Below are 12,865 nucleotides of genomic sequence, written 5' to 3' on the forward strand. Positions count from 1 at the left end.
TTTGTTAATGTTTGGAACGACAGTGGGATTGGGGCTTTCATTGCTTCTCTCTTAATCCTAATGGAGATCTTGGGGTTTGTTGCCTGGCTAGAATTGCAGCGTTGCTGGATGGAGAAAAATAACCCGAGCCTTGATCAGGTTTCAGTTTGCATCTATCACCAGAAGAGCTGTCTGCCAATCTTTCCAGAGACACTGATCGTATAAACAGATGAACGCCGCTTTGTTGGGCTTGGGGCTTGCTGCAGCAGCTGGTTTTGGTTTTAAGACTTCAAAGCTGGTAACAGAGCAGTATGAGTGGACATCTCATCGCTAAATTCTGTTGAGAAAAGCATGGGTTTAAACGTATCCTCTGAATTAGTGCTCCCCAATACTACTGCAGGGTGGTGGTGATGGTGGTTGTGAACTTAAACTAATTTAACTTAAAGTACTTTGGAGGGGCTAAAACCAATTTTTAAAAATGCTTGTGTTAAAGAATTGTAATTGAGAAAACCTGCTCTTCCCATCAGTGAGACATGTTGGATTTCATGGTGCAACTGGAAGGGGAGGATGTTTGTGTGCTGTTCTTGCAAGCCTCATAATTTCAGTCTTTCTGAAAGAAAACATTAAAAGTTTAAAAATGAATAAATAAATCCTTCAGTCTTTTGAAAGCCCTGTTTCATATAAAAACTTCTTGAATCTGTTCTGAAGATGTCTAATTAAACACATGTTATAAATGAAGATGATCAGAGTTTGTTTTGAGGAAATGGAAAGCCAAAAAAAAAAACCCCTAAACCCCCCCCCCAACATATATATATAAAAAGAAACTCCTGTTCCAGAGCCATCTTATGCTAGTGTTACCTTGATGTTTTGAGTTATTTTGGTTGAGAAGTAAATTGTTAAATTCAGAACATGTATGTATCAATGTAAGCAATAAATACATTTTTAATGCAAAACACATATAAGGTGGCTTTGTAAAATGTAAAAGCGTAGTTGAGTCACTGGAAATTTAAGAGCTATAATCTGTTCAGTTGTGGTGTATCTGTCATGGAGCCTGTTGGGAGGCACAGTCGTTTAGTAAAATTGCTTCTCTCTCTCTTTCTTTTAATTTCCCCCTCCCCTTAATATTTTGCTTAGAGATATGACCTCTGTATCTGTCAGTATTAATTACATTTTCCTGACATCTGAATGAGGGGAAATGTGAATAGCTGGAGCCTGAATAGCATGCCTTGCTCATCCTTTGCTTTTTAAAGATGAGGGGGCCTTATAGAAGCCCATCACTTTAGCATCCATGGGGTAGCTGCTGTCAGATTAATGAATGGCTTAATTCAGTTTCTTAGTAAGTATTGAATAGTAACAGTGAATAAAATTTTCAAAATTATTTGAGTCCTGTTTAAATAAATAAATAAATAAATAAAGGCAAGGAATAAAGATACTTGGGAGCCTCAGATATCACTTCCAGCTCCGTTTTCGAAGTGTGGCCTGTCACTCAGGCATGTGTGATCCAGTTGTGTCAGGAGCCTTTTGAAAATGGCATCCAGGACATCGTGTCAGAAGTTGCAGCCTCTTTCCAGGCTCCAAAGCGCAAGCCCAACCTCTCGTAGCTGCAGGATGAGTTATTTCCTCTTGAGCGGGGACAGGGTGCATTGGCAGGGCACCCTCCCCGTGGGCAAAGCAGCTCCATCCCTGCTGCCCACCCTGTGCTCGCCTTCTCCTCCACGCGTTGACTAATGGAATATCCAGGGCTGTCAGCCCTGTGCCTTTGGGGAGCACTATATTTGCTTCGAGAGGACAAGAGCCAGCCTGCGGGCTGGAGGTTGGCTGTGGGTGGCAGGAAAGGCTTCAAGAAGCCGCTTGGGGACCGGGGCGGCTGTGGGAGGCCCTCGCTGGTCCTTCCCCACCGCCCGGGTCCTCCCCACCACTCCTTCCCCCTCCCCTGCCCACAGGACGCAGATTGGAGAATTACTGAAATTGGATTATGGAGTCCAGGAACATCTCTTTTTCTCCCTACAGAAAGTTAGTTTGAAGTCATCGTAGCGAAAACAGGGGAGAAGAGGTTGGGTCGAATCTGGTAACGAAAACAGGGGAGAAGAGGTTGGGTCGAATCTGCATGTCTTCAGCCACTGCTGTATTGAACTCAGCAGCCAGCTCACAGCCGATGCCTTGGGGATGTTGTGCTGGGAGTGCTTTTGAGGCATCTATGTGTCTTTGGCGTCATTTGCTTTCAGGGTACCTCCTCTCCCATGAGCGTGGGGTTGTTCTCCTGTTTTCTCGCTGCATGCTGCTAATAACAGCAATGCTGAGTCGTGAAATGAGAGGCGAGACACATACTGTTTGTGAAGTGAACCTGCCAGGAGATTCCTGTGTTACTGGTTTGTGTGCATGTGTCAGTCCCCTTCTTCAGGTTTGCTTTCATCTCCCAGATCTTGGTCTGTCTCCCCTGTGCACTTGGCATTGCTATCACTATGTATAAACAAATCTACCAGGCTGTATGCTGGTATGTAACCCTCAGTAAATACTGCACCTGTCAATTAGCAGGCAGCATTTAATGTTTACAGGTGGTTAAGTTATGCTGCAATATTTTTAGGATGAACCTAAATGCCCTTTAAAATGTGGGGATTCAAAGCAGCAAGGCTGTATCTGCCTGGCAGGAAGATCTCGAAGGTCTGGAAACCAGACCTGACCTTGGAGAGGACCCAGGCTGGCTGCAGTGGGAGTCGTGGGCAGTGATTTAAGACCAGGCAATCTCTGAGCCGGAGTAATGATCCGTCACATCCTGGGAAGATTGGGGAGCTTAAATACAGAAATCAAAGTTTACTTCTTTTATTCAGCGGCCTGAGACAGGGAGGAGTTTTGTAGGCTGGTAATTATAAAGGCACAGATGAAAGAGGAGTATGGGGAGGGGCTGCTGGAGTCAGCTGAAAAATGATAAAAAAAAGGGAACAGTGAGGTTTCCTCACAATATACCAATTTTGTGGTTTCACTGTGTTTACCGGTAGGACAGAACCTCCTGGTTTTATTCTCAGTTTCTCTATCGTGGTGTTTTTGGAAGAGCTGTGGACCACTCCTTTAGCTGTTCAGCCCTTAAGGAGTGCCCAGCGGTGGGCAGGTACAGCTGGCATGGGCAGGGATCAGAAGTAGGACTGTGAGGGTTGCAAGGACCAGGGTTACGAGTGTGAGGGGTGGGAGTGTAGTTTTCAAAGGGGACTTGAACTGATCCAGGTCTGGCTGGCACAATGAGAGGCTTTCATTGATGAAGCCAGAAGAAGCGTGGCTGGAGATGAAGTGTAGCAGAGCAGACCGGTCACCTTTGCTTCCTCCAGCCCCAGCAGGATGCTCTGAAAAGTCCTTAAAACACCAACCATTAAAAGCAAAAAGAAGACACCTCCAGAATCCCCTTGAGTTCTCTTGCTTCTGTATCAGCGTCCGGATTGTAAGGGATTGAAATCCAGATCCAAATTTAGCAGTCACCGGTGGAAACTGTGTAAAAGAGATTGGGCAGAGTAAAAGTGCTTTAATAGTGAAGGGAGGCAAGTGAGAGGGGCTGGGGCTCTGCATTTGGGCATTTCTCCTCTGGGAGAAATACATGGCATGGAAGGAGCGCAGGGTGTGCAGCAGGTCTCCCGGGCTAGTGGTAGCACCACGGCATGGGGCTGTGGTGGGATGCCTTTCCAGGATGGAAACAAGTCAGCGTCTGGTGGCCCTGTAAGGTGTGTCCGGTGTTTTTCTGAAGTCGGTGTACCATCTATTAAAAGAAGGGAGGGGGGAAGGCAAGGGGGTATTAATGCCTTGCCTCACAGAGGTTTTTGGGAGAGGTCTGTGTTACAGTAGTGCTTCGAGACCTTGGCTCCATGTTGTTAACCCCAGTTACTCTGCAGTGGGTCGCAGCTGCCAGAGCAGCGTGCCTAGCCAGCTTTGCTCCCTTACGGGCCACCTGAGCCCAGCTTACGTAGACCACAACCTTCTCCAGACTCCTGAGTGTGTACACAGGTGCACACGGATGTGTGTGTAGGTAAAAGACCAGTTGCGCCTTTGCCAGCCGGCACTTGCTTTTGTATCGCTGCAACTGCACCGTGCTTGGTCTTGTTTTATCAGCCACTCTCTTCTTTGTCCAGGCCCGTATTGCTTTCTTATTAAGATGGTTTGTCTCAGGAAGGGCTGAATGCGTTTGAATTGCATTTTGCTTTGTAGTTAGGAAAGGCTGACAACCTTTCTATAGCAATATTTACCAATTAGCATTGGTAAATGCCAGCCTTACCTTGCGTTTTGGTTAATGGAAAATGTTCCTTATCTTGCCAAGCAGAAGAGGAAGGCTAATGGCAGGTTACAGGAATCGAAACATGAGACTTGAAATAATGTACTGGCTTTGAGCATTTTCCTATTTTTTTTAAACGTGATGGATAAAAAAAAATTCACATCCACTTGCTATACCAAAATGAAAACCTTGCTGTGAGCAAGGTACTTACAAGGGTAAATACTCACAGCTCCACTGAAGCTACTGAAGCTAAGTTGCTTTACATCAACTTTTTTTGGCAACCTAAGCAGTAATTATTGTTTCATCACAGCTTTTATGGGACTCATATATGATGCACGTTTTAGACATAAATAGCTCTATTTTTAGTTTTTAATGTAGACACCTTTAGTCATGTAAAGGCCTTCCTCAGAATCTGTTTCTGTTCTTAACATCTTTTTATCTGTTGTGTTTGCTTCCAGCTTTCATTAACACGAATCCTGGGGCTATCCTACTATCTTGAAGTTTTAATGTGCACTGTGATAAGCATGTTTTCCCTCTCTCTAGCCTGTTTTAGGTTGTAAACTCTCTTAGGGACAAGGGCTGTCTTTTAATTGTAGCTGTACAGCACTGACAAAACTTGGCCTTGCTTTTGCTTGGGGTTTTGGGAAGTGCCTTGATGTAACTAGTAGTGAAATTACAGTTAATTTTTTTTGCTGCCAGTTATGTTCCACCTTGCCATAAAACAACCATCGTCACAACTTTCTGGGGTTAAGTTTCACTCGCTGCCAAATTTTTTCAACTGACAAGGTTTTGCCTTTCTTTGCTGTGATAAAAGCAATAGCTACAGCTGTGGTAGCTGTAGATTTTAATTTTTAATAGCAATCTGTCCTTTTATTCTGTGTTTCGATTGAATTTTCCAAGGGTGCGGTGGAGGGTTGGGCATAGAGATAGTCTGGTAATGGATGAGTTGTAATGAGTTAGTTTTAATGTGTCATCTCGACATGGGGTCCTCACTCTCGGAAATCAGCTATCCCTAAAGGCAGCACAGATACGCGCGAGGTTGTGTTACAGGAGGTCTCAGCCATGCTCAGCTATCACGAACTGTAGGTGAGAGCACCAGTATGAAAGCATTTCCCACCTATGCAGAAAGTGTTTTTTTTCATTTTATGTATGGTATTAAAGATACAGCAGACCCACAACTGGAATGCAAAGGACTGGCTTTAGCTGAAATGTAAGTTCACACCATTTTATGTTTTAATCATTAAGTGTGAATGTTTGAAACCAAGTGGACGTGCCTAAAAATAGAGTATGCTGTTTGCTTAGGTGCTGTAATGTTTCAGTTATAAAGCTACATACACTTAATTTTTGAGGCAGAGTGCTGAGACCACTGAGCAAACCCAAAGGATTCCAGATGCCGACAGATATAATACCAGTCCCCATGGGACACCCCTCTTTAGCTGACACGGGAGCGTGGTAACTTACTCTAGGATGGGCTTTAATCTACTGCAGGCAGCAAGAGTGTTTTCTGAGGAACTCCAACCTAACCAACCAACCATTCCCAATAGCCCAGCAAGAGAATGAGACTGGACAAGATACTTGAGGGAATGCAAATACCTTGTAACCTTGAAAAGCCTGAGCTCCCCAGGGGCAATTGCTGGGCCAAAATCCCCCAGGATCAGGGATAGCTGAGAAATCCTTTGGCTGATCTTGCAATAAAGCTTCAGTTGATGGCAAGAGGGGAGCAGCCCAGAGAGGTGCAATCCAGATGGTGATGGCTCAGGATGACAAATGACTCCAGCAGATTTTTGTAAGGGGTGATGATGTAGTTCAGGTGCTTGCAATGGCTGATAAAACGTTTAAAGCCCTTGCCAAGGAAATGATGTCAACAAGCAGTCTGTCTCAGGAGATGGATCCCTGGGGGACAGTCTGCTTTAAGTCGCAGAATTTTCATCCACTCTGCTGTGATGCCTGTTTTGTGTATTTTAACTATGTGTTTGTGTTTGGGGGAGAGTATGTTTTTGCTTTTGGCTGTTCCCCAGGCTTTATCCCATAGGACACTTCTCTTTCCATGGGGAAAGTACTCGCATTTCAGTGAAAGGATGCCAAGTGTCTGGCGGCCGTTTGTCCAAACAGGGGGACTTGTTAGATCAGCAGTGGACACTTGAATGCAATCGCAGTTGTGTCTATGCTGCTGGCTCCTGCTTATTTAGAGGACATGGAAAGTTCACATGGTCAACACTGTGTAATGCATACTAAGGGCTACTTGGGTTTTGGGGTTTTTTCCCCTGTTTCAACTGGTGTAAGAGACACCCACTGCATGGCTTGCATCATCTAGAGGTAGAAGCCAAAGGCTTCAGTGGCTCAGTGCTAAGAAACTTTCATAGGCAGTAGGGATGGGCAAAGGTCCTCTGTCTTGGAATAATTTATTGATAAAGGAATTTAGATATTTTTCTCCCTGCTTTTGATTTGTCTTGGAGTTGTTTAGCTTGTTTGTACAACAATGAAGACAAACCCCAAGGTAGCAGATGAAAGCAGGAGTCCTGCTGTCATATCAGCCTTAAAAGATAAGATTTGATCTAGTTAAGATCAGATGAAAAATGTACTCATTATCCACTAATGAAATAATTGCTTTGTTAATAATCTGCAAAAAACAGATTTTGGCATGATTTTCTCGTACTGAGTCATTCACACTAGTTATCTGTGATGTGAAGAGTGATGGCTTTTGACTGTATATTGAGATTGACGTGTTTGAGCTACTCACCTGGTATGTGATCATGCAAGTTAATTCCCCAGCTACCGATCTGTCTCTCCCACCTGCCTGCTGGGGAATGGGGACAGTGGGAGGAGGCATGATTTGACCCAAGGTGGGGCAGGCAGCTGGGAGCAGTGCTTCTAATTTATCCCACGTCAGTGAAGGATGCTGGGGAGCGGTGTGCTGGTGTGGCCATCCCAGTATGCTCCCCCTCCCCATAGAGGAGGATGCTGCACTGGTCATTGCTTGAAGGCAATTGCTTATATGCTGGTCTGAATGTGGTGCATTTCTGTTTGGGAGATTTTGTGCTGGTTTTGTGCTGTGTGTGATCAGCATGTTGGCTGCCAGCTCCTATGAAGCCTATTGAAGTCATTTTTTTAAATGCATGAAGCTTATAACTTTCTCTTAAGTGTCACATTTCCAAAGCAGCTTTGTGGCCGGTGATGAAGAGCTTGCTGTTTGCTTCTGCTGCTCCTACGGGGAAAACCTGGGAAGTTTGTAAGTGGAAGACGGTTCCTGCAGACAGACAGTAAAAATCCATGTTGAAATGCGGAGGGAGGGAGACATCCCACGGGCTGTGTTAGGGCCCGTGGCAGTCAGTGTGTGCATACAGACCTTGCGTGGTTATTGGTATTCTCATCATGGCTTATCTCTATTTTTATTTAAAAATTGTTACATATTTACACCAGGTTCAGCTGAGTTGCTGCTGTGACACAAAGTGCTTTTTTGTAGACAACTATTTTACATTTTCCATTTTCCTGTCTGGCTTTTTAACTACTTACTGCGATCCTGTTTTCCATTTGTTTACACCTTGCTCCTGCCAAGCTTTTCTTTAATGCAGGATTTCAAAGCAATTTTTCCTTTGTATGTATAGATTTGCAGCTTCTTGAACATGGCACAGTCAAAATTAGTCAAACCCCTTTAAACTCCCGTGCAATTAGCTGGTGAAAGAAAAGGGAGGAAGTACGGCTCCAATGTCATTTATTTATTTATTTATTTTCCTCAACACTTGGAGGAAAAATGTTCCTTTTTGTTTTATTAATGATGTGCTTATGAAATCGAGCGTTTGATGGTATGCACTTGGAGCAGGCAGAAGGCGAGCTTCCCCACGTCGTGCTGGCAGCATGCTTCCTTTCTGATCTGTAGCACGCTAGTTTATTCCAGATGTAGGCTCGCTCTGAACAGAGGCTGCCTGATGTACAATGGCTTCACGGTGGAGAAAGACAGCCTGCGGGGACCCACTTGAAGCTGCCAGCTGTACTCTCTATTCTCACTTGCGGTCTGTTACATAAGATGACCCATTTTTTTTGCTTGCGATTAATCCAAGCAGAATATTCATACTGTCTTTAAAAACATTTTAATTATTTGTAGCTTAGGCACTTTGAAGTTGATCAGTTTCAAGTGGAAAAATCTGGTCCAAAGGGCTGCCTGTTTGAAAGAGCCAAGTTAGGAGGAAAGTTGAGTCACCTAAGAGTGATGTAACTGCAGAGAACAAAAATTAGCCATTAGCCCAACTGCAGCCTGACTTGACCATTTGTGTTTCTGCTTGCTGTGTGAGGGAAGTGAAAAAATGTAGGTCTGGAAGGGACTTCAAGAGATGACCTGGTCTCATCTCCTCCTCTCAGACCACCTTTGACAAATGTTGGTCCATCTTGCCCATGAAACCCGTCCATCTTGCCCATGAAACCCTTCCATCAAGAGGAATCCACAGTCCCTCTGCGTAGGCAGGTCTGCTGCTGCTCTGTGTTTACAAGCAAAGTCCATGGGGTGGATCTGAGCAGAGTTAACATTTGCTCCCAGGAGATGGGGAACAAATCTCTAAAGGGAAATTTTGGCTTCTTATTCCATTGACACTCTCAAAGCAAGCATGGATGTCTTTCTGAGTGTCCATCTTGGCCGAATCTCAGGTGAATTGCATGAAATTTTCTGGATTGTCATACAGGTATTCAGCCCATGTTATCTAGTGAGCCCTTTCCACGTGGGTTCTCAAGTGCTGAGCTTTGTTATTGTGACCTGCCTTTGCTTAAGGGACGTAGGTTGGTCTCCTTATTCTTAAGAGGTGGGTATTGCCTAGGCTGCTACAGGAGCTGGTAGTGCCTCTCTCTCTGTCCTTGCTGAGGATGTCTGGAGTTTGAGATACCTGGCTGGACTGGCACCAGCACATCTCTCTGCTTTAGGCATGAAATGCTTTTGCACTGTGAGCTGTGGGTGCACGTGTGCAGATTTATCGTGTCACTTGTGAACACAGCTGGGGGGATTATTCTGAGTCATTTATAAATGAAGCTATGAGAATTACTCTGAGAGGGTGGAAAAGTTCAGATGTTAATAGGAGTATGAAACTGACAGCGGCTGAGCAGCAACCAGAATTGTGCAGCCGATCAGAGGAGACTGGTCAGCAGTTAAACTCGTCCTCCTCTGGGCAGGGATTATGCAGGCTCCAAGGACAGTGACATCAGGCCTGCAAACTGCCAAATCTGACTACACTTGGAGTTTCCTTGGGTATTGTAAGTCTCTGGAGTGGAGTGAATACACCAGAATCCTAGCTTTCATTTGAAGACTAAGTGAGCTTGTAGTCTTTTTGTTTATGAAGGAAAGCTTGAAAATATGATCCTTTAAAAAACTTCAAAATTAAAGACACGCCTCATTCTGCTTTTTTTTCTTTTCTTTTTTTAAAGCATTTAGGCTTTGTGTTGTTGAACCTGGGAATCTCCAGTAACTCAAGAAAACTAGTTTTAAGTAAAATTTAAATATATTTACAAATCCTTGGAATTGGCACAGAGCTTTACTATTAAGACTTTCCTGTGATGGAGTCACATAAGATGCACATTCAAAGCAGCAGCATTTTCCTAGCTGGCTGTGAAGTATCCCATATTGCTCTGTGCAAAAGAGAGAGCAGCTTCATGGGGAGAGGAAGGGGCTTCTGCTGAACACCTCCTTTCTCCAAGAGGCCTCAAGCAAAGGCTAGCAATCTGCTTTTTAATACTTAGCTTTCAAAATCTTGGAGTGACGTACCTTGGAGGTACATGTGTATTGGTGGGGGGCGTTTGCTTTGTAGCACACGGTTAAATGAAGAGCTATGAATGTTTTATGAGGAAGAGTGAAAGGACAGTGAGGGGATCTGATTTCCAGTCAACACCGAATTGTTTATTCCCAGTGAAATACATGCAGCTGACTGGCGGGGACTTGAGGGACAGCCTTTTCTTACACAGGAGATGGTGACTGTGTCATTTGAAAATGAGTGAAAGAAATAGGTGTTTAAGTATGTGCCAAATGGTTTCGTTGTCTTTATTGTGGCTGTGTTCTGCTGTCTGTGTTCAGACTGAGTAATGCTTTACTTTGCAAGTGCTTTTGATTTCAATAAGAGTTCAAGGGGAGTAAGATGGGGCTTGCATTAAGAGCAGTGGAGTCTTCCCATTTGCTGCTATTAAGTGTTTTGCTATGTAAATGAATATTTGAGAGTGGGTCAGTTAAGAATAAATTTGGGAATTTTTTTTTAATAAGATGTGTGATAGTGAGGAGTGCTGAGGAATGCAAGCTAGGCGCTGCACGTCGTGGGCCTTTGCATAACTCGCATTCCAAAAAGCTTTTGCAAATCATTAAATGCAATTTTATGACTGCATTGTTAAACTTTATTGGAGGGTCTGCTTCCAAACTGGATTTAACAACGGGACACTCGGAGTGGCATCTTGTGAGGAGAATAGATGGTCATCGTTTCAGCCTGGGCTTGGCTGGGGAGGCAGAGAGATTGTATTTTTCTGTTATATTGTTTTCATTATGGGTGCAAGGTACTTTATAGCAATAAAACCTCTCTGGAGCATTTTCATGCTGTAGCTCAGTTCTGTTTTTTAAGTAGATAAATATAGTTGACTCTTGCCCCTGCATTTAACACGGCGTCTCATGTATCACTCTAATTTATCTCAAAGTATTCTCTGTCCTGACATGTCCTGTTATTCAGCAGGAGACTGGGCTTTTATCGGTGCATTGGGGATCCCAGTTAAACCTGTTGGGATATAGCCCATGTGCATGACTTTCAAGTTAACAAATTACCCACAGGTGTATATGTTTTCAGGCTCAAACTTTTGGGTTACCTCTTAAGACACCTGGTTTGTTTTTCCTGTTTCTCCTACCTGTGGTCTAGGGACTGTGTAACATTATTGTCATTATTTTTCACTTTGTTCTTAAGAGATTGGTGTAGATACTGACCTCTTTGTTCCTGTATCTGAAAAACTCCCAGTGATCAGGTAAAAAAAGCACATTTTCTTCCCTTGATAAAGGCTCTGATAAACAACGTTGGCCTAAAATCTGCAGGTTGCTGCCACAACCCTTGGGTTTGCCAATATATTTAGCAGTTCCCCTTCTTAGAAACAAGCAGCAATTTGTACATGCTTTTCACAGTTTGGCATGAAATTTTAATCATCTTTGCTGCTTGGGTGTTTGCGTACTGTGAGAACGTTACTTGTGTGCAGAACAGACCCAGTCAGAAATAGCTGACCCGGTGCCTGGTGACTGCAACACACGGCCTAAAAATTGCCTCGAAATTGTGCATTTTGCTGTCTTGCAAGCTTGAAAACTTCCTAGGGTTTCTCATAATTCTGTTACCCTGGTTCTTCCCCTCTCTGAGAGAGTCCTGGCAATCGCCTTACATGTCTTGCTTGCTTGCTTGTTTTCCCTTTTTTGCTCTGCTGATATCTGCCACACTTGTATTTCCTTGTGCCCAGTCCTGCCAGTAGGACTCACGGGAACTAGTTTTTGTTTTGCATTTCGTATTGCTCTGGAGTTTGTAAAGCACTTTTTGGAAAAATATTTGTAATCATTAAAGAAAAGAAAAAAAAAAAAAGGTGTCCTAAACATCTCTTATTACCTTACTTATACTGAAAAGTTGATCTCTGTGGTGGGTAAATTTATTATTTACAGTCTGTACTACAGCTGTCCAATAAGAAATATTTGATTGGCAGATGATAATTTGAAGCTGGTATTTTCTTTCCTATGTCTCAAATCTGCAAACCCTTCTGGAGAGGGAAGTGCTGCTGTGTGATGCCAATCTGGTCCCTGCTGCAATAGCAGCTGTGCTTCCCGGTGTTCAGAGTCCCCCTTGAACAACGTCTTGCTCCTCTGCAGCCCTGCACAGCTCATCCTTGACTTTTGGCGAAGGGGTTTGAGGCTGCTGGGTGCTTTGGGAAGGATCAGGGCATTGAGAGCAGCACCTCTGCGTGGCTCAGAAAAGCTGCAAACAGCCCTGCAAGAAAACCTCTACGTGCTGACCCTGCTCTGTGCTGCCTCCTCCTTTCTGCCTCCTTCGCTTGGACCACAGCTAACACAGCAAAGCTCAGCAAAAACACCCATATAGCTTGAGCTATACAGATGTGTGGTGATGGGCAGCAAGGTGCTAAATAGCTCCCTCCTGTACCCTCCCAGCCCTCTCTCAGTGTCCAAATCCAAATTCAAGGACTCTCTGCACGTTCTCTCTCAGCGAGAAGGTTGCCGCATATGGAAGATGCACATCCTGAAGGGGATGGACGGGCTGGGAATCCAGATAACGGGAGGCAGAGGGTCGAAGCGGTCCCCTCACAGCATCATCATCACCCACGTGGAGGAAGGCGGCTCTGCACACAGGTGAGGCGACAGTGGTGCCTTCACGGGAGTGGGTGTGATGGAGCATCTGTGGCCATCGCTGTTAGCCAGACTCATGAGACAGGTGTGGGGGGTTTGCCCTCCCATTGTGTGAGGGTGAGAATATGGCATTTTTAGCTTAAAAACTCTTCTTTGTGATTGGTCACAGAAGCTTCTTCCAGCATGTTTAGTCCGAACTATAGACAGATACAACACTTGCTTGGTGATGGAGCCTGATGGCTTGTGGGGCTTTTTCCCCAAGTCCCTTTTTGGAAGATGGGCCTTTCCCATGG

The 12,865-nt window shown here is 44.4% G+C and overlaps 1 protein-coding gene across 1 annotated transcript in view; it reads left to right on the forward strand.

Annotated features, from left to right (window-relative positions):
- Nucleotides 1–12,865, forward strand: part of PDZD2 (PDZ domain containing 2) — a 141,244-nt gene that overhangs the window by 75,431 nt on the left and 52,948 nt on the right. Inside the window, exon 3 of the mRNA XM_019473635.1 lies at nt 12,433–12,575. Within this exon, the coding sequence (XP_019329180.1) occupies nt 12,433–12,575 (143 nt within the window). The remainder of the gene's footprint in view (nt 1–12,432; nt 12,576–12,865) is intronic.

The sequence above is a fragment of the Aptenodytes forsteri genome, unplaced genomic scaffold, assembly GCF_000699145.1.
Source record: "Aptenodytes forsteri isolate BGI_AS27 unplaced genomic scaffold, ASM69914v1 Scaffold120, whole genome shotgun sequence".
In the NCBI taxonomy this organism is placed as follows: Eukaryota; Metazoa; Chordata; class Aves; order Sphenisciformes; family Spheniscidae; genus Aptenodytes; species Aptenodytes forsteri.